The sequence below is a fragment of the Muscardinus avellanarius genome, assembly GCF_963383645.1.
Source record: "Muscardinus avellanarius genome assembly, chromosome: 8".
Taxonomy (NCBI): domain Eukaryota; kingdom Metazoa; phylum Chordata; class Mammalia; order Rodentia; family Gliridae; genus Muscardinus; species Muscardinus avellanarius.
The window spans coordinates 63,718,112-63,739,109 of record NC_137794.1 but is presented as its reverse complement, the minus strand read 5'-3'; the positions used below and the strand labels follow the sequence as shown (position 1 = coordinate 63,739,109).

Genomic DNA, 20,998 nt, shown 5'->3' with positions numbered 1-20,998 from the left:
ATGGCTGTATAAACATTCTTTTCAGCTCCAAAATAGACCATATCCTGAGCCACAAAGCAAGCAATAGCAAATTTTAAGAAAAGTAACATAATTCCTTGCATCTTTTCAGACTGTAATGGAATGGTATTAGAAATCAATAAGAGATTTCTCAGAGAAATTTTATGAATACATGGAGACTGAAAGCTACACTTCTGAATGAAAAATGGGTCATAGAAGAAATAAGGTCACAGAAGAAATAAAAAATTCCTAGAAACATGAAAATAGAGATAAAACATATCAAAATTTTTGGAACATTTTGAGGGCAGTATTAAAAGAGAAATTCATAGCACTGAGTGCTCACAAAAGAACAGAAAATCACCAAATAAACAACCTAATGACATAGCTAAAAGCCCTTGAAAAACAGGAACAGTCTAATACCAAAGCCAGTAAAAGATAGAAAATCATTAAAATCAGAGCAGAAATCAATGAAGTAGAGAATAAAAAAAATATATACAGAAAATCAACAAAACCAAACACTGGTTTCTTGAAAAAATAAACAAGACAGACAAACCATTAGCCAATCTAACCAAAAGAAAGAAAGAAAACTGAGCGTGGTGGTGCACGCTTGTAATCCCAGCATTAGGGAGGCTGAGATGGGAGGATCCCAGTTTGAGGATAGCCTTAGCTTCTTAATGAGGCCCTCTGCAACTTAGTGAGACCCTGTTTCAATATAAAGAATACAAAATATGGAAAGGAGTGTAGCTTGGAAGTTGAATGCCCCTGGGTTCCATCCCCAGACCCGCAAAGAAAAAAAAAAGAAAGAAAGAAAGAAAGAAAGAAAAAATAATAATTTACCAAAATTACTAAAATAGATAAAAAGATGGTATTACTACAGATAGCTTGGAAATTGAGAGGATCATCAAAAACTACTTTGAAAAACTATACTCCAACAAAACTGAAAACCCAGAAGAAATTGACAAATTTCTAGATAAATACAACCTTCCTAATTTAAATGATAGAGATACAGAGAATTTATATTGACCAATAGCAACCAAGATATTGAAAGAGCAATAAAGAGCCTACCATCAAAGAAAAGCCCAGGTCCAGATTTTCCCAGCTGAATTTTATAAAACCTTTATAGAACACCTAATCCCAATACTTCTCAATCTATTCCATAAAATAGAAAGAAATGGGACTCTCCCAGACACATTCTATGAAGCAAACATCATAATAATACCAAAAAACAAATAAAGATAGCTCATAAAAAGAAAATTACAGATCAATATCATTAATGAACTTGTATGCAAAACTTTTTAAATGAAATAATAGCAACACACATTCAAACCACATCAGGAAAATTATACAGCATGACTAAGTCAGGTTCATCCCAGAGATGCAAGGCTGATTCAACATATAAAAAACAATCCATGTAATTCATCACATATACAGAATGAAGGACAAAAATCCCATGATTATTTCAATAGATGCCAAAAAAGCATTTGACAAAATCCAACACCCATTCATGCTAAAAACACTGAAGAGAATCAGAATAGAATTTACCTTAACATCATATAGGCAATATACAATGAATCCATAACAAACATCATAAAGTGAAAAACTATGAGAATTCCCTCTAAAATTCAGAACAAGAGACAGATGCCTACTATCGCCACTCCTTTTCAAAATAGCACTGGAGACCCTAGCCAGAGTAATAAGGCAAGAGAAGTAAGTCAAAGAAATACAAATAGACAAGAAGAACTGAAACTATATCTATGTTCAGATGGCATGATCTTATACTAGAAGACTCAATACACTCAACTAAAAGACTTTAAGAACTGATCAGCAAATTGAGCAAAGTGTTTGGAAACAAAATCAGTCTAAAAAAATCAAAAGCTTTTCTATACACCAACCATAAATCCACTGAAAAAGAAATCCAGAAAATATCTCCACTCACAATAATGTCAAGAACAATAAAATAATTAACCTAACCAAGGAGATAAAATACCTATACACTGAAAATTATAAAACATCAAAGAGCTGGGCATGGTGGCATGCTTGTAATCCCAGAATATGGGAGGCTGAGACAGAAGAATCATGATTCATGAACAGCCTTAGATACTTAGTAAGGCCCTTTGCAACTCAGTGAGACCCTGTTTCAAAAAAAAAGAAAGAAAGAAAGAAAAAAAAGAATAAAAAACAGAGCTGGGGGCATAGCTCAGAGGTAGAATTCCCCTGGGTTCAATCCCTAGCAACACACACACACACACACACACACACACACACACACACACACACACTAAAGAAAAGAAACCTGAAGAATATCTTTTTTTTCAGTTAATATTCAATTTTAATAATACCTGTTATGTCTGAAGAATCAGCAATGCATAAAGGAAAGAAACTTCTGTGAATGTTTACACACAGTGTGAACACATGCTTTAAATATGCAGAGGGGTAAATTCACAGTTAACAAAGCTAAAAAATATCCTTGTTATAAATTATACAAAGCATATAAAAATATTTCTTCAAATGCATACATTGAGACTTTAAACTTCACCTACTAGCAAATGTGCAGTCATATCCCACTGCGAGAGTCACTGACCACAGAAGATTTTTATGGAGAGATCAGGGTAGGGCAGAGCCACTTGGGGTCTACCTCTTACGTGGGACAGACTGCAAGACTCTTGTTCCCTCTGCTTCTGAGCAGGGAAATGCCTGGAGAACTCCTCCATAGGCCACCTCCCAGCCAAGAAGCCCTGTGAAGAATATCTTAGAAGGTGAAATATCTCCTGTGCCTTAATTTCAGCAGAATAAATATTATCGAAATGGATGTTTCCAAAAGTAATCTATAAGCCAGGCATGGTGGTGCATGCTTATAATCCCAGATTTGGGAGGGTGAGACAGGAGGATTGAGGTTCAAGGACAGCCTCAGATATTAAGTGAGGCCCTCCAAAACTTAGTGAGACCCTGTTTCAAAATAAAGAATAAAAAATAGGGCTGTGGGTGTAGCTCGGAGGTAGAATGCTCCTGGGTTTCATCCCCAATACCGGAAAAAAAAAAAAGTAATCTACAGATTCAATGCAATCTCCATTAAAATATCATGGTGATTCTTCGCAGTATTGAAAAATAAGTCCTTAAATTAATATGGAACAACAATAAAACCCAGAATAGCCAAAATAGTTCTCACCAATAAGAACCATGCAGGGAGCATCACAATACCTGACTTCAAACTATACTATAGAGCCATAGTAAAACAAATAAACAAACAAACAAAAACCAGCATAATATTGGCACAAAAGCAGACACATAGACCAATGGAGCAGAATAGAAGACTCAGAAACAAATCCATACACTTATAGATAATTGATTTTTGAGAAAGGGGCAAAAAAACATACTGGAAGAATGATAGACTTTTCAATAAATGATATTGGCAAAACTGGTTATCCATATGCAGAAAAATGGAAATAAATTTTACTTTCTCAAGCACAAGAGTCAACCCAAGATAGATCAAAGACCTAGAAATTAGACCAGACACTTTGCAGTTACTTGAAGTGGGCCTAGGATCACCACTCCAACATATAGGCATAGGGAAAAACTTCCTCTAAAAGACCCCAAGGGCACAAGAAATTGAAATGAGGATTGATATGTAGGATTGCACTAAACTGAAGAGCTTATGCAGAACAAAGAAAACTACCAAGAACCTCAAAGGAGAACCAACAGAATGGGAGAAGATCTTTGTCTGGTATACTCTGAGTATTCTAATATCTAGAATATACAATGAGCTTGAAAAACTCACCACCAAAAAAAAAAAAAAAACCTCACTTAAAAAATTGGCAAGTGAACTAATAGACACTTCAAAAAAGAAAAAATACAAATGGCTAATACATATATGAAAAGATGCTCAACATCATTAGCAATCAGAGAGATGCAAATCAAAACTACACCAAGATTTCACCTAACCCCAAATGGAATGGCAATCATTAAAAAACACAAACAATAATAAATGCTGGTGAAGCTGGACTTCCGGGAAGATGGCGACCGAGAAAAGTGGGGCTTAAGAGTCCCGCTAACAACCAATCTCCATTACCACAAAAAGAGCGCCTTTCATAGCCAGAAAACACCATCACCAGAAAAACAAAAAAACCACCAGGCTCCAGAGAGAAAGCGGACTAAGAACAGAGCTCAGGGCCACAGAGGAGACACACGCGCCCGAGGACGCGGCAGCAGCGCCATACTGCCGGCAGCAGCGGCGAACTCAACGGACGGCTACAGCAAGCCGAGGTGAGCCGATGCGGAACAGCCAGGCGGGATCTTTCGGCGCAGACAGCATTTAAAGCTCCCAGTGGCTGAGCTCAGCACACGCTGCAGGGATTCAGAGTGGAAATCAAAACCAGAGAAGAAAAAATACGCCAGCCTCATGGCCGAGGGCGTGGCAGAGGCGCCATATTGCCACCGGCGGCGGCAGCAGCAGTGAATTCACCGAGTCCAGTACAGCTACATCTACGTACTCAAGAACAGTGAGTCAAATTGCGGGCCACAGAGGAGAAATCCCAGTATTGTGCCTCCTGGGACTTGACCCAGTGAGGGAGTGGTGGTGGCAGAGATATCACACCATAGGAGAGCGTGCAACCTGGCACCCCCCATAGTTTAAAGCAGCCTCTATCGACTCCCTGGGTCGGAGACTCTGTGATACAACCCAGTAAAGGAGTAGTGGGGTCTGAGATAATACAGACTCGAGATCCAGAGCACCTTAAGTGAAGCCATAGTGACCCAAGGGAAGAACCCAGAGAAGGCACAAACCTCCGAAATCATGGGAAAGCGGAATAACACTGAAGTAATGAATGTGCACAACCCCACAACATCAGAACCTGATAAAACAGAAAATCAGAGATTTCTAGAAGATCAAATCAGGAAAATAACTGTAGAAATAATAGAGGTGCTTCGAAAAGAACTCAGAGAGAGCCAAAAAGAGATAAAGGATGCAATTAATGAAGTAAAGGCCTCAATTCAAAGCACAAACAACCGATTAGACCACATGGAGAACAGAATCTCGCTCTTAGAAGATGAGCAATCCAAAAATGAATGCATAGTTTCTAATCTAGAAAAAGATATCCAACAGCAGGAATCTGACATTGAAGAAATATGGGCCCATCTTAAGAGAGCTAACCTAAGAATAATTGGAATAGAGGAGGGAAAAGAAAGTGATACCAAAGGGATCAACAATCTCTTCAAGGAAGTAATAGCAGAAAATTTTCCAAATATAGAGCAAGAGGTTGATACACAGATCCAGGAAACTTATAGAACTCCCTTTAGACAGGATCCAAGAAGAGGATCCCCACGCCATATAATTGTCAAAATGACCAATGTGGAAGCCAAGCAGAGAATCTTAAAGGCAACAAAAACAAAGGGCCAAGTGACATTCAGAGGCAAACCAATTAGAATCACTCCAGATTTCCCAAACCAAGTCATGAGAGCCAGAAGGGCTTGGAGTAACATATTCCAAACTCTGAAAGAAAACAACTTCCAGCCAAAAATTTCCTATCCAGCAAAACTTTCTATTAAATTAGATGGAAAAATAAGAAGCTTCCATGACAAACAGAAACTGAAGGAATTTATGTCTTCAAAACCAGCGCTAGAGAAAATACTCAAAGAGATTAACTACAAAGAAGAAATAGGTAACACTCACCAGAACCAGAGAAACAAGAGTTTCCATCCAACAGACAACTAAGATTGGTTATCTGTGGAGATTCATTATTTATGTTAGTCTTTTACCTATCTCTAAATTGTATTGTTTGCCTTTATTGTTGTTAATTTTTAGGATTTCTAGTTGGAATATTAATATACCTTCAGATATAGCATTTGGAAATATTTTATCCAATTCTATTAGTAACTTTTAACTCTGTTTACATTGTCTTTGGATATACAATATTTTCTTTTATTTTTTAGGGAGTTTGTATATTCTTCTGTTGCCTGTGCCATTGAAATCATATCCAAGAAATCACTGCCAATTTCAATGTTGTGAGGTTTTATGACCCAGATTTTCTCCTAAAAGTTTATAGTCTTAAGATTTATATTTAGGTCTTTTATCTAGTTTGAGTTAATACTTGTATGTGGGATTAGGTAAGGGTCCAATTTTATTCTTTTCCATGTAATTATTATTTTTCAACAATATTTAGTTAAAAGATTATTATTTCCACCACCAAATCTTCGTGGAAACCTTGTCAAAAATAACTTGACAATATATGGAAGAATTTATCTCTAGGCTTGTATTTAACTCCAATGGTCTATATATCTGCCTTTAGAACAGTACTACACTGTTTCAATTATTGTAGCTTTATATGGTTTGAAATCAGAAAATATATATCTGCTAGCTTTGTTCTTTTTCAAGATCGTTTTGGGTATCTAGAATTCATATTCCATATTAGGATAGATTTTTTTTTCTGAAAAATAAATATATAAATATATGATAGTTTCACCTAAAAAAACAGAAAAAAATATGCTCTGGTAAGAAAGAAAGCAAAAAGAAATATTGAAATGTTATCTTTAAATCATCAAACGCTTGGTATCAGACAAATGAAACTGTTATGTGAGATTATCATTTTTAATTTTGGATAAATTGCTATAATACTAGATGTCAACCACTAAGCCAAGCATGGGAAGGAGGGATGGGGAGAGAATGGGGTGGGGATCGGGTGGGGGCTGACTGGGCGATGTGTGCATGTATGTCTACAAAAGTTTGTATCCCACTATGATGTATGAATACAGTGCACCAATAAAATAAAATTAAAAAAATAAATAAATAAATGCTGGTGAAGATGTGGAGAAGTAGGAACTCTGATACAATGTTGGTGGGATTGCAAATTAGTTCAACCACTTTATAAAACAGTGTGAAAAACATTTCTTTGGAAAACATTTAGAAGAGCAGAGATGAACCTACCATATGACCCAGCTATACCACTCCTGGGTATCTACCCAAAAAAACTGAAACCAGACTATCAAAGTAATGGATGCTATGTGTATAGCTGCACAATTCATATCACCAAACTATGGAACCAGCTGAGATGTCCATTAACAGATGAATGGATTACAAAATTATAGGATATATACTAATGGAATTCTACTCCACCATAAAGAAAAACAAAAATTATAATATTTGCAGGGAAATGGAAGGAAGTAAATATTATAATAATATAAGAATATTAAAATAAGTGAGATTAGTCAGTCACAAAAAGTGAAGAGGCATATGTTGTCCCTTATATGTGGGAACTAGGTGGAAATTTGAACACAGGAGGGATTCTAGACAAAGTAGATAATGAAGGAGGGGACCTAACTGAGGGAAATGGAAGGGAAAAGAAAGACTTGAAAAGACTTCAAGCCGGGCCTGGTGGCGCACGCTTGTAATCCCAGCATTCAGGAGGCTGAGACCAGAGGATCATGGTTCGTGGACAGCCTCAGCTACTTAGTGAGGCCCTCTGCAACTTAGTGAGACCCTGTTTCAGAATTAAAAAAATAGGGCAGGGGGTGTAGCTCAGAGGCCAAATGCCTCTGGGTTCCATCCCCAAACCTGTCAAAAAAAAAAAAAAAAAGACTTCAAAATCACCTCAATGGATATGATGTACATACACAAACTTATAAAAAGCCAATCACTGTGCTAAGAACGCAAAGGTGGGGAGGGAGAGGGAGTGGGTGAGAACTGAAGGAGGGCTCACTGAGTGCTGTGTGAATGTCTGCCTCTATCACCCTGAGTTGTATCAAGAGGTAAGATTGCAATGCACCAATAAAAATATTAATGAAAAAGAAAAAAAAAACATTGGCATTGACTGGAATACATATAGAGGAGAGTACCCTAAATGCCAGCTGGAGGACTTGAAACTATAACATATGGCAAGCAGATAAAGACACAGGGACTATTTAATCTGGAGAGGATATTTTGAGAAGGTAAGGACTCATGAATGTATGAATGTATGTGGAATTTGGAACAACTGAAGTGGTTACGCCAAAAGGACTTGCTTCAGAGGTCTCTGCTAGGCAGAATCAGGGTTATTTCCTCTTCCTTTGTTATTCAAATAAATACTGTTTCAGAATAAATCTTTGGTAGAACTAGTAAAAACACAGGATGAAAACACAAATGAATACATAATGATGTATTTATTGACACTACATTATAAAACTGGCAAAATGCTGCCCATGTCTTCAGATTTTGTGGGCATCTATGTAATTTTAAGTAAGTGCTAAAATCTAGGAAATGTGATCTCCTTAAAGAATAATAACACATTTACATGATCTTACCTGATTCTCAGAGAAACCCTATTATATTGATGTAGAAACAGAATTAGACCAGTTAATTCTTGAGTGACTGTATACAAAGCAGTAACTAGAGACAGGTGCCCCACAGCCTGGCTTTTCACATATTTTCTCCCTTAAGCTGTATCACAATCTCATTGTGTCATTTCCACTTTCCAGTTGAGAATGTGAAGGTGTGGAGGGAGAGGGAGTGGGGTGAGAACTGAAGGAGGGCTGGAGAAATTCTAACTCAGTTCTACCTGAGTCCGAGCTCCATGCTCTTGTCCTGTCACTAACCCGTTGGTTTCTTTGGAGGATGATAGTGATTAAACTGTCATAACAAACTTGTACAAATAAATAACACCAGAAAGATCAAGACAATGAAATGTATCTATTTACAAACAGGTACTGCATATTAGCACTGTTAACTGATCATCCCATTAAACAATCTTTGGCATTCTAAAGAAAAAATAAACAGGAGACTAAATCAACTGAGTGAGCCATATAATCTACTTTGATAAAAATTTATTTTCAGTGGTGGGTTTGCAGTCAATTCTTGCTGAATCATTTAACTAGCTGAATAATCGCAGCCAAGACAAGCCTTTGTACCTCAGTTTCCTTTTTTAGAAAATGGGGATGTAATGCCATTCTCATTTTATTCCCACACATAAGTTCCAAAACTGCCTGCCTTAGTTATGTAATTCAAAATAAGCAAATGGTTTAATTATATTAGTAACATACAGCTAATTCTGTGATAGAAAATTGAATTCTGGATGTTCCCCTGTTTTATTCTAATAGCTTCAATACCAGATAATACAACATTTCATCAAATTAATCATACTTACCTACAGCTGATTTGATCAACAAAACTAAATATAGATATTTACACTTGTTTCTCAAAACATAAACATAATTAGTTCAAGATATTTTGTTTGTTAGCAAAAATTCACAAAATTTGTGTAATAATTGTAATGTAAGAACTAGCAGCCCTTTATTTATAAAGTAAGCTCAAATATTGAGATAGTTATTCCAAGAATATGAACTGATAAGAACATAAGAAACATAAATGCTGAGACTTCCCTAATATTTTAAGCATTTCTGAAGCAATACAGATTTTGGTAACAGCTACATCAGCATTTGCTAATCCATCAGTTGTTTGTGGTCTGTATACACAACTGCCACAGGCTGAGAGTTACCCTTATAGTGCTTGGGAGACATTTTTGCACAGAGTAAGGGCTATACCAAATTAACACTGCATGAGGAAAGAGTACTACAGGAAAACTTGGTATTTGTTATAGGCCTTTGAGCAGAATGGACCATGTTCCAACCTCTTAAATGTTAAGCATTTTGTTCATGTGGCAAAGATAATTATATCTATGATTTCTCAGTTCAAAACACTACAGAGCCTTCTCATTAACGACTTCTCAAAATGACTCTGTGATGTGTGTCCATCCGTTTACATCTTGTGGGGGTAGAAAATGAAGCCTGGAAAGGTTAAAGAAATAGCTCAAAGTCACACAACTGCAGAGATTCCAATTCAACTCCACCAGTACCTTAGAGAACATGCAAAACATCAATTGCTAATCAAAATTTAGGATATCAACAATCCTAAATGCATGGCAAACATATGGGTAAACTGACTACTTTAGCTTACTTGATTATTTGTCAAAGAGAAAAATATCTCATATTCAAAATAGCTTCAAATGTGAGTTTAGATAAAAGTCTAGGAAAAAAAATACCTTCTTCGTGTTGGCAAAAGTCTCATGGTATTTTTGTGATGCAAATAAAAATCTGTTGGAAGTTCCCAGAGATGAGGTTTCCCTTCAGTGGGATGGAAAACTCCCAGGAAGAGATTAATAGAATCTTGTCTATCAGCATCTGAAAAGCAAAAAAAATATTTATTTCAGAAAATCTATTACTGACATAGACAACTCAGGGGAATATCTTCTCGGGAGGATAGTAATTTCATAGAATAGATCTCTGAAAATAAAGAAAGCATTTATATTTCAATTTTTATCCATATACACACAGTCTAAAGCAGTCACCAAGAATCAGAGCAGAATTAAAATCTTGCTTCTTCCTTTTTGCTTGGTATCTCTCATAACATTGAAAAACAGCAAACAAACTGCTTTGAATGTTGAGAGACTTTTTAAAATCTCTAAGAACTGTTATAATACTTTAGAAAGTGATTTTATTATTAAAATGCAATTATATCCTTGAATTTTTTAAGTTTGCCTAAAGTAAATACATCTTCACTTTATTGTAAACACAAGTACAGTTGTCAGAGACAAATAAAATGACCCAGTTGCTACCTGTATTCTGTTGCACAACCTTGAAAAAGTCAGATGCCTTGTTTCTACTTTTAATCCTTGAAAAGATGTTCTCCTTTTAATAAAGACAATATTTACAACATTTTCTGTCCCCTTCAGCTGTGAACCTGGCCCATTCTCTTTTGTGACTGATAATAAAGACAGCAACGGTACACAAATAACAGTCTCATTCTAACTATTCAATCACTCCAAAATTATCTTTCTACACTATACTATGAACTAATAAAACTGACTCTATGTTCCATTTCCTCTTCCTTTTCCTGATATATTTTGTCATAAATGGTAATTAATATGGAAGTGGTCTCATGAATCACCCATTCCACATTTTCCCCCTGGCACCCTTTATTTGTTCCCCTCATTTCCTTTCCATTCTTATCTCAGAGCCCTGTGTTCAAGTTGTGGCAGAGATCGACAATACAAATAATAACCTCTTTCCAAAAATGAGCATAGGGCTAAAATGGTAGCAGAGTGGAAATGAGGGTTTTGGGGAAAAGATAACATTATCATAGAATCAATTTTCTTCCAAAAACTATAACAAACACATACATCTGAAATTAGCATAGGGTTATTTCATCATTCATCAACAGCAAATAAACGAAATATGGTAGATCAAACATGTATTCCTGTTGTTAGTATTTTGACAGGAAGCATTCATCCCATTAAAACAAGTACTTAACTTTCAGGATGTCAGTAATATATAAAAAGGATGTGTTAATATGCTGAATATATTTGTGGCCCTTTCTTTTCACTTGTTGAGAGAAAACATCAAATATTAGATGATCCAAACACTGCTACCCCAATTTGTACCTTTTTATACAATACAAAAGTAAACATACTGCTCTTATAATAATTATATTCTTTATGCTTCTTGAATAGCCTTAATGGCACTTAATAGTTCATTCCATGTAGTGCCTCAAAATATCTTAATACTATCTAGAGAAGCTTTCCATTTTTCGGCCATATTTTCAGAAAGCTTCTTTCATCTTTCAAACCTAATAGCAACTCCCTTTAAATTTTAGCAAGTGTGCTAAAATGCAAAATTTTATAATATCTAGAAAAAGAATATTCCTTCAAAGGATCATAAAGGAGATTTACTGCTATTGTTCTATGATATTACTAAGCTTGGGCTACAGAGCCACCCTAATGAGCCAGAGGATCCTCTCCTGGCTACTTTGATACAAATAAGACAACCTTCTCCAGGAAGATGGTAGGACTTTAGATAAGCACAGGAGTTTAAAACAGGTAGGTTCTCTGTCGTTGTGCATACTAAGAGGGCAAAATGATTACCTACCTTATACCATGCCTTAAAGGCAAAAAAGAATAAAAAACATTAAAACCCTATTCATATAGTTAAGTACTAACTGGTTTTATTATTAATTACCTTTAAATAGATCAGGTTTTAATATAACATTTTTTAAATTATCAGTAAAATTTACTTTGGAACTAAAATATCTGTTACTCTACTGTTAGGCTTTTATGATAAAGTAGACTCTGAAATTAGTAACAGAAGAAAGTACTATTTAGGAAGAGGGAACAATGAAGTTATAAGATTCCTACCTTGTACCATACACTGAAATAAATACTAATTAAACATGAGAAAGACAAATCAACCTCCTGGTAGAAAAACAGATATACATAACTTTCAAAAGAAACAGAATAGCCCAGGAACATACAAAAAAAAATCCTACTGCACTAATTATCAAACAAGTACAATTTAAAATATTTTCTATCAAGTTGGCATATTCTTTACAAAATGGGCATTCCCATACTCTGATGATGCTCCTTCATAAAAGGGAATTTGGCCGGGCGTGGTGGCGCACGCTTGTAACCCCCGCGCTTGGGAGATGGAGACAGGAGGATCGCGCAGGTTAGAAGCCAGCCTGACTCGCTGGCTTAAGAGACCCTGTTTCCAAATAAAAAATAAAAAAAATATATAAAAACAGGTCTGGGAGTGCAGCCTGGAGGTAGAAGGGTTTCCAGGAACCCCAGTACCACCAAAAAAAAAAAAAAAAAGGGAAATCTGGCTCTGTGTGTGTGTGTGTGTGTGTGTGTGTGTGTGTGTGTGCATGCCCTGAAAAATATTTGTACGTTCTGACCTAAAAAATGCTTTTAGAATTTCCATAGAAGATTTAAAATAATATTAAAAAGGCATAAATTCAAAGATATTTATTTAGAAGAACCCTAGATGTGCATAACAAATAAATTATTATGCTTCTAATAGGATAGAATACCATAAGATTACAAAAAAAGTCACATTGTAGAAGAGTCTTTAAGGACATAAAGATTATTTATACTGCAAAAGAAGATTATAAATTACATGTATAGTAAAACCAGAAGAATCATGTTCTCCTAAAAATAAACACATGGCAACCTCTGGAAGGTGGAGATTATATGATTTATTTGTGTACTATTCTGTACTATCTATAATTAATATGCATTATTTTAATAATTGAAAAACTCATTCATTCATTCATTCCAAAACCTATGTCCCTCACTGGGGATATAAGACTGACAAGGACATGGCTCTCAGGGGCTTATAATTTATAACAGGAAACAAAATATATATAAGTAAATAACGGACAAGGTACTTACAGAAGATGTAAGTTCAATGAGGAAAATAAGATGACACGAAAGTGATGAGAAGAAAGACACAGGTCGGGCAGACAGGGAAGCGGGAGGAGACCGAAGCACCAGAGGAAATAACATTTGAGCTCTAAGGATAAGAAGGTGGTCACACAGGGCTTCAAGAGCTGTGTCCAAGCAAACAGCTGCTCCAAACCCACCAAGGACAGGAAGGCTCGGGGGAGGGTGGCAGAAATGGGAAAGAGCAGACTAGTAGAGACTCGTGGAACCATATCACACAAAGCCTTAGTGGCAAAGTTAAGGAATTTGATTTTAAATGCAGTGAAAGTCTTAAAAGAGTTTCTTAAATTGGGAGTGATCAGATATGATTTAAATTTCTAAAAAATCGCTCTGGTTGTTGTAAACTCATGTAGAAGCAGGCGGGGTAAAAAATAGTGGAAGTACTTGTGATATATTTTGGAGGTATAGTCAATAAGATTTGCTGACACATAATTGTGAGGGAGGGTGGCTAATGAGGAAAATAAAGGATTCAAGGGTGAGTTCTAAGTATCTAAATAGAAAAATGGGTGTTGGAATAGAAAAAACAAGGGGAGAAACAGGCTACAGATAGCCAAAGGTTTCTATTTTAGAAATAAACTTGAGATTCTTATTGGACATCCATGGTAGGAAGAAATCTGGCCACCATGACCTTTGCTCCCTAGTACCATACCTAAAAATATTTTATAGTACATGGCAAAAGAGACATTGCAAATGTAACTAAGGTTACTAATTACCAACTTCAAGATAGGGAAATTATTCTGGATTTTCTGGGTGGGCTCACTTTAATCTCATGATTCCTTTAGATGGCAGAAAAAGAAGGCAGAAGGGAAAGCATGAGAGATTCCAAGCATGAAATGGGGTTGATGTACTACTGCTGGCTTTAGAATAATCAATGAATGCAGCAGTTCTAGGAACCAAAAGTGACCCCAGCCAACTGTCAGCAAGGACTTGGGACATTAGTCTCACAACTGTATGGAATTCTGCCAACAAGGTGAATGAGCCAGGCCTCCAGACAAGAGCCCAGGTTGATTGACTAACATTGTGACTTTATTTCATCTGACTTCATTTGACTTCAGCCTTAGGATATCCTAAGCATAAAACATAGCTGAATATACTGTGCCCAGTTACTATGGGAAACGAACACAGTATCTCAACACTTAGAGGATTCTGGAGTTCATGGAGAAGTCAAAATTAGAGATACAAATTTAAATGTCAAATGCATAGTCCTTAAAAGCTGAATGAGATGCCTCTAGGTTAAAAGTGTAGAGAGAGAGGAGAAGAAGTGGGTTTAGAAACAGAGTAAGAGACCAGGTGTGGTGGCGCATGCTTGTAATCTCAGCATTTGGGAGGCTGAGACTGGAGGATCACAGTTCGCGGACAGCCTCAGCTACTTAGCGAGGCACTTCACAACTCAGTGAGATCCTGTTTCAAAAATAAAAAAGACTAAGAGCCAGGTGTGGTGGCGCACGCTTGTAATCCCTGCGCTTGGGATGCTGAGACAGAAGGATCGTACAGGTCCGAAGCCAGCCTCAGCTACTTAGTGAGGCTCTCAGCAACTTAGTGAGACCCTCTTTCCAAATAAAATACAAAAATAGGTCTTGGAGTATAACCCAGAGGTAAAAAGCCCCTGGGTTCCACCAGGGGCTTTTTTTAAATTAAAAAATAAGACTAAAATATAGGGCTGGGGGTGTAGCTTGGAAGTACAATGCCCCTGGGTTCCATATCTGGTACTGAAAAACAAACAAACAAACAAACAAAAAAAACAGAGTAATAGAAGTCAAGAGAGAGAAGGAGAGTGATATTATAGAGGAAGACATAAGAAATGGGAGCTGCCAGCTGTGATCCGGGTGTAGAATGGTTGAGGATAAGGAGACAGAAAAGTAACCCCTGGATCTGGCAGTGGGAGACTGTTGGTAACCTTGACACACAGGGCCTCAGTGGCATACAGGGCAGATGTAAGAGAACAGGAAACAGGAAACACAAGTTTTTCAAGAAGTTTTGCTCAGAAGAGCAGAGAACTAAGACTAGCTAGAGAGACACATGGGATTAGACAGAGATGAAAAGTTAGGTGGAAAACACCAAGGTGTGCTTTTACTTTAATGGAAATGATGCAGCAGAGGGGGAGAACCTGATGGAGCACAGCAGGGGAAAGCAAGGGCTAAGGGTTCAAAGCACAGTGGAGGCCTTGGCTTCAGGTGGGGCGGGGATACTCAAGCACTGTAACACAGTGGAAGGCAGAAACTCTGGGTGCAAATACAAATAGCCTCTGCATTTGGTAGTAGAAGACGGAATTCCCTTTCAATTACCTTTATCAGCACAGTGTAGTATGAAACAAGGTCAGCAGGTAAGATTGGTGTTTTTGGTTTGAGGAGAAAGGACAAGGTATGAAATGGTCATCTTGGAGGCTGGGAGAATGAATGAATATATTGGGGAAATGTAGTAGGACTGTCAGGCTATTTCGACTGCTCTTTGTAAAAGCACAGTCAAGTTTAAACTGCAAATATAACTTGCAATTTTTCTTTTATATGCTTAACTGCTTTGTTTGTAGAACAGGTAAAGAGAATTGAGCTTTAAACAGTCATCAATGTTATTTTAAATGTTATTAAAAGCCGGGCATGGTGATGCACGCTTGTAATCCCCGTGCTTGGGAGCACCCGCGCTTGGGAGGCAGAGCCAGGAGGATCGCACTGGTTCGAAGCCAGCCTTGCTGGCTTAAGAGACCCTGTTAAAACACACACACACACACACACACACACACACACACACACACACACACACACACACACAATACGTCTGGGAGTGTAGCCCGGAGGTAGAAGGGCTTCCAGGAACCCCAGTACCACCAAAAAAAAAAAAAAAAAAGAAAATTTTTTTAAATGTTATTAAAAGCCGGGCGTGGTGGCACACGCTTGTAATCCCTGTGTTTGGGAGGCAGAGACAGGAGGATTGCGCAGGTTCGAAGCCAGACGTGCCTGCTAGCTTAGGAGACCGTTTCCAAATAAAAATGTAAAAATAGGTCTGGGAGTGTAGCCCAGAAGTAGAAGGGATTCCAGGAACCCCAGTACCACCAAATAAATAAATAAATAAATAAATAAATAAATAAATAAATAAATAAATGTATGTTATTAAAACACTTTCCTGAGGGTTTTTTTCCTGCCAATTTGGCTTATTCACTAAAATCTGCTGTTTGAAGGATAATCTTAGAAGGTTATTTCACTATTCTTAATTAATTAAAATATTTTAAGCCTAGTCTCTTGCATGCCCCTCTTTTAGTGATGAGTAGAAAGAGGAAAAAAACTATCGCAGTCCTGCAGAGTACTGCACAATGCTAGAGAATCCAGGGCCTCACCGTCCTCTGTGATCACTCCTCTCTTTGCACGGAGAAACTGAAAGTCTTTACCCAGTGAGCTTTCATTTATTTTTTAAATCTCTACTTGAAGAGAATGTGGTACCCCCCCATGCATACATTACACATGCATGTACTACATTTAAGTTACATATATGCAGGTGGAATATTTTAATGTATAAATATACTCATATATGTACAGAAATTATATATATACTCATATATATGTACAGAAGGTATATTATTAACTGCTATAGGTATTCTAACTTTTTCCTATAATAGGATTTAAATTTAACAAGCTTGAAGCCAGGCGTGGTGGTGCACGCTTGTAATCCCCGCGCTTGGGAGGCAGAGACAGGAGGATCACACAGATTTGAAGCCAGCTGCGCTGGCTTAAGAGACCCTGTTTCCAAATTTTAAAAAGTATACATAATAGGTCTGGGAGTGTAGCCCAGAGGTAGAAGGGCTTCCAGGAACCCCAGTATGACCAAAAATTAAAAAATAAAAAATAAATAAACTTAACAAGCTTTAGCAAGAAAATCCAGGCTTAAATATCTTTGAATGCAAAAAAATAAATAAATAAATAGAAATGCCTTAACAAGGTTCTTAAGGGAGTTAAAAGCTCTTGCTAATATCTGAAGGGAATGCCTTGATACCAATGCTTTTCTGATAAGGAATTCTCCAACTGCCTAGGTAACCAGTTATGCTGGAAACAAAAAGATGCTCCTTGCAGACACAGCCCAGGAATCTTAAGAACTGTTTTTTGTTTGTTTTTTGAGACAGTCTCACTTATATCATCCAGATTGGTACAAAGCTCCTGAGCTTAAGAGATCCTTCTGCTTCAGCCTCCTGAGTAGTTGGGCCTATAGGCCTGTACCACTGCTCCTGGCTTTAAGAATAGTTTTTAAAATGAGCCTGAAAGAATTCCCTGCATAACATCTGTCTGTCTTTATAAACCAAAGGTAAAATTTCTGACCACCTAATTTTATTCTGCTAGTTTCTTAGTGACTTCTTGCCCAGCCCAGAGGCACAGTATAAGAAAGCTGATCAAGTTTTGCAAAGTTATCTTGAGTACTTTTAAGAAAATTGTTCTGTATTTTCATCATTATATAACACCCACTGTAATTTTAAAATAAGTTGTACACCCAATGACACCACACTTCTTAAAATAAAAAAGTCTGTTTTAGGCACATTATTCATAATATAATATCTTTCATAGTAGATCATCTTTCAGTAGTACATAATTTTGCTTGACTTCTATATGCGCATATTGCTTTCTTGTGACCATCATTGCCTTTTAATATGCCTTTCTTTTTTAATTATGTATAGCTATATACTCGTTCTATCTTCTAGTCTTATTAAAAAGCTTTGGGGCCGGGCGTGGTGGTACATGCTTGTAATCCCAGGATTTGGGAGGCTGAGACAGGAGGATCTCAGCTACTTAGTGAGGCCCTCTGCAACTCAGTGAGACCCTGTTTCAAAATAAAGAATAAAAAATAGGGCTGGAGATATAGCTTGGAGGTAGAATGCCCTTGTACCACAAAAGAAAAAAAAAAGCTTTGGTCCTTATAATGATCACCATTACAGGGACAACAATGGTAAGAGAGGGCCAAAAGAGTGGATGCCCTTTCCATAAGGGCAGTTCTAAACATTTTTCAGAGTGACACACACTCAGATCTGTACTCATTGGTATGTGATTTATAATTACACCCCTTAATCTTTTCCATAACTTTTATATGTTGAATTGTATCTCCCGAAAGATATGTTGGAGTCCTAACACCTAGTAACTGTGTATGTGACCTTACTTGGAAATAAGTTCTTTGTAGGTATAATCAAATTGAGATGCAATCATATTGTAGTACAACAGGCCCTTATTCAGTATGACCGCTGTCCTTAGGAAAAGAGGAGAGATTTAGAGAAGACACTTGCACAAGTGGAGAACACCAACGACTGCCAGCAACCAACAGAAGCTAGAAAGGAGCAGCTAAGGATTCTCTTCTATGGGTTTCTCAGGGAGCACTGCCCTGCTAACACTTTGATTTTATACTTCTATCTTCCTGAACTGTGTGACAATAAGGTTCTGTTTTCAAGCCCTCAATTGGTGCTATTTTGTTACAACAGCCCTCAGAAACAGATACGGACTTCCTCTGAGTGTGTGTGGACCTGTGGCTGGCTTCTGATTAATGGGATATAGCAGAGATGATGAGATGTCACTCACATGACTGCATTACCAGAGAGCACGCGCTGTTGTGAGCAGCCTCGTTCCGTGTGCTCGCTTTTCCTCGCCAGCTGTGAAGAGGCAAGTGACTATGAGTCCTTCAACCACAAGCAACTGAGTTCTGCCAACAACACATGTGCTGGGAAGTAGATTCTTCCTTCGCCAAGCCTTTGGATGAGATGAGGGCATGACTGACATCTTAACTGAAGCCTTGTGAGATCCAAACAGAGGACCCAGCTAAGTGGTGCCTAGACTTCTGACCCACAGAAACTGTAAGATAATGACCATGTGCAATTTTAAGCTGTTAAGTTTATAGTAATTTGTTGTACAGCAAAGAAACTAACATATGACAGCAAACTAATATTCCTCCTGGGCCTAGAAAATGTCAGAAGCCAATTCTTTAGTGGATGCTTTTACTGGTGCTTCTCATTCTCCCACCAGTGGCAACTCTTGTGAGACTTGATGTGGGAACATATGTCTTTTTTTATAAGGCAGTTTCTTGCAACTCCTTCCTTAGCTCCTTAGGTATTTGAGTAAACTAGTAGTTACGTGCCTACTAGTTCTTGCTGCCAGGGTCTCTCTGTCTTTCAAGAAGCCTTACTGGCTAGGATCCAAGCCAACCCCATGCTGAAAGCCTCCTCCACGGGGCCAGATCTGACTACAAATAAACACTCAAGTATCCTTTGGCTCGGCCAATGCTAGAAGTGCAAACATTTCCCAACACAGCAGCACTTTCCTCAGCTTGTCTGTAAATTTGCAGCACAGCAGTCAGAGCACTTGTGAGATCCCTCCAATGGCAGGACACCGCATCTGGTTAAAGCCCTCTTCTTCCTCCACTCGAGGTGAAGGAGTGGGGTGGGTGACAGTCATTGCAGGTAATAGTTCACTCTTTCCCAATCTTCTTCTCTACATTCTCTAAGGTTTTTTAATCCTTAATCTGCTTTGAGAGCTGAAGACTTAAGGAACTGGTCATTGAGCACGTCCAGTATAAATTCTGTGCATGGGGATTTCTCTCAGTCACTTGGTCTGTGATAGTTATTGTACTGGCAATGACATTAGAATGGAAGCAGAAAAAGTACCATTATAACAACCTGTTATGTTTAGTTTTCACAAGTCTTAAAAGAAGTATAATTGGGAAGGGGAAAAAAGCAGATCAGAGGAACCCTCAGTATCAAAGCAGCTCCCTGAGACTGAATTAAAACAATAGTTTTGCTGTGGCATACTGAAATAGGAAAGCTATGGGGTAAAACCACTTGGCAACTCTGAGAGCTAGTACCAGGTGAAAAATATAAGGTTTTAGGATAGAAAGAATAAATCGAAGGAATATATGGCAGCAGAGCAATATCACTCCTTGGTGTTTATCCAAAAGAACTACAGTCAGCATACTATAGGGATGCATTCATATTCATGTTCATAGCAGTGCAATTCAGAATAGCAAATTTATGAACTTATCAACACATGAATGGATAAAGAAAAGGTAGTATATATGCACAATGGAGTTTTACTCAGCCATAAAGAAAAACAAAATTAGAAGTAAAACAAATAGAGTAGAGGATGGGGCTCAAGGGGAGGGTAGCTCGGAAGGAAAGAGGAAGTAGTGGAAATGCAATGAACCAAATTATGTGAATATATCACAATCAATCCCACTACCATGTATAATTATAATGTATCAATAAAAATTTTTTAAGAAGTATAACAATGAATTTAAATTGATAATAGTACTATATTCATTTCTAGATGACATTTTAAAAATCAGGAATATTTATATTCTTAGACAACTACGAGGATTTTGAACCCTACTTCAAAAAATAATGATTCAGCAGGAAAGCCCAACAAGTGCCATACACATGTATGTCACTATCACTATGAAAACCATTATAATGTGAGACTATAATACATCATTATACATTTATATACATTTATATAAAGTATAAATACATTATACATTTATATATACATTATACATTTATATATACATTATACATTTGTATAATATATTTATATATATTATATATTATATATAATATATAAATATACATTATACATTTATATAAAGTATAAATATAATGATCCAACACTCTCAAAAAATTTATATATACAGTGCAAGCAGAAATACAGAAGGAGACAGAAGCCAAGGAATCAAAGTATGCTGAATTTCATAAAAAATACAACTATAAATCCCCAAATGCAAAAGTGTTCTATTTAAAACACAAAAGGTTGAGC

At 37.1% G+C, this 20,998-nt stretch overlaps 1 protein-coding gene across 1 annotated transcript in view; it reads right to left on the bottom strand.

Moving 5' to 3' along the window:
• FIG4 (FIG4 phosphoinositide 5-phosphatase) overlaps nt 1-20,998 on the bottom strand; it is a gene marked incomplete at both ends in the record, with an annotated part of 134,712 nt that overhangs the window by 58,897 nt on the left and 54,817 nt on the right. The window contains one exon of the mRNA XM_080700458.1: nt 9,999-10,137. Coding sequence (XP_080556584.1) covers nt 9,999-10,137 — 139 coding nt within the window. The remainder of the gene's footprint in view (nt 1-9,998; nt 10,138-20,998) is intronic.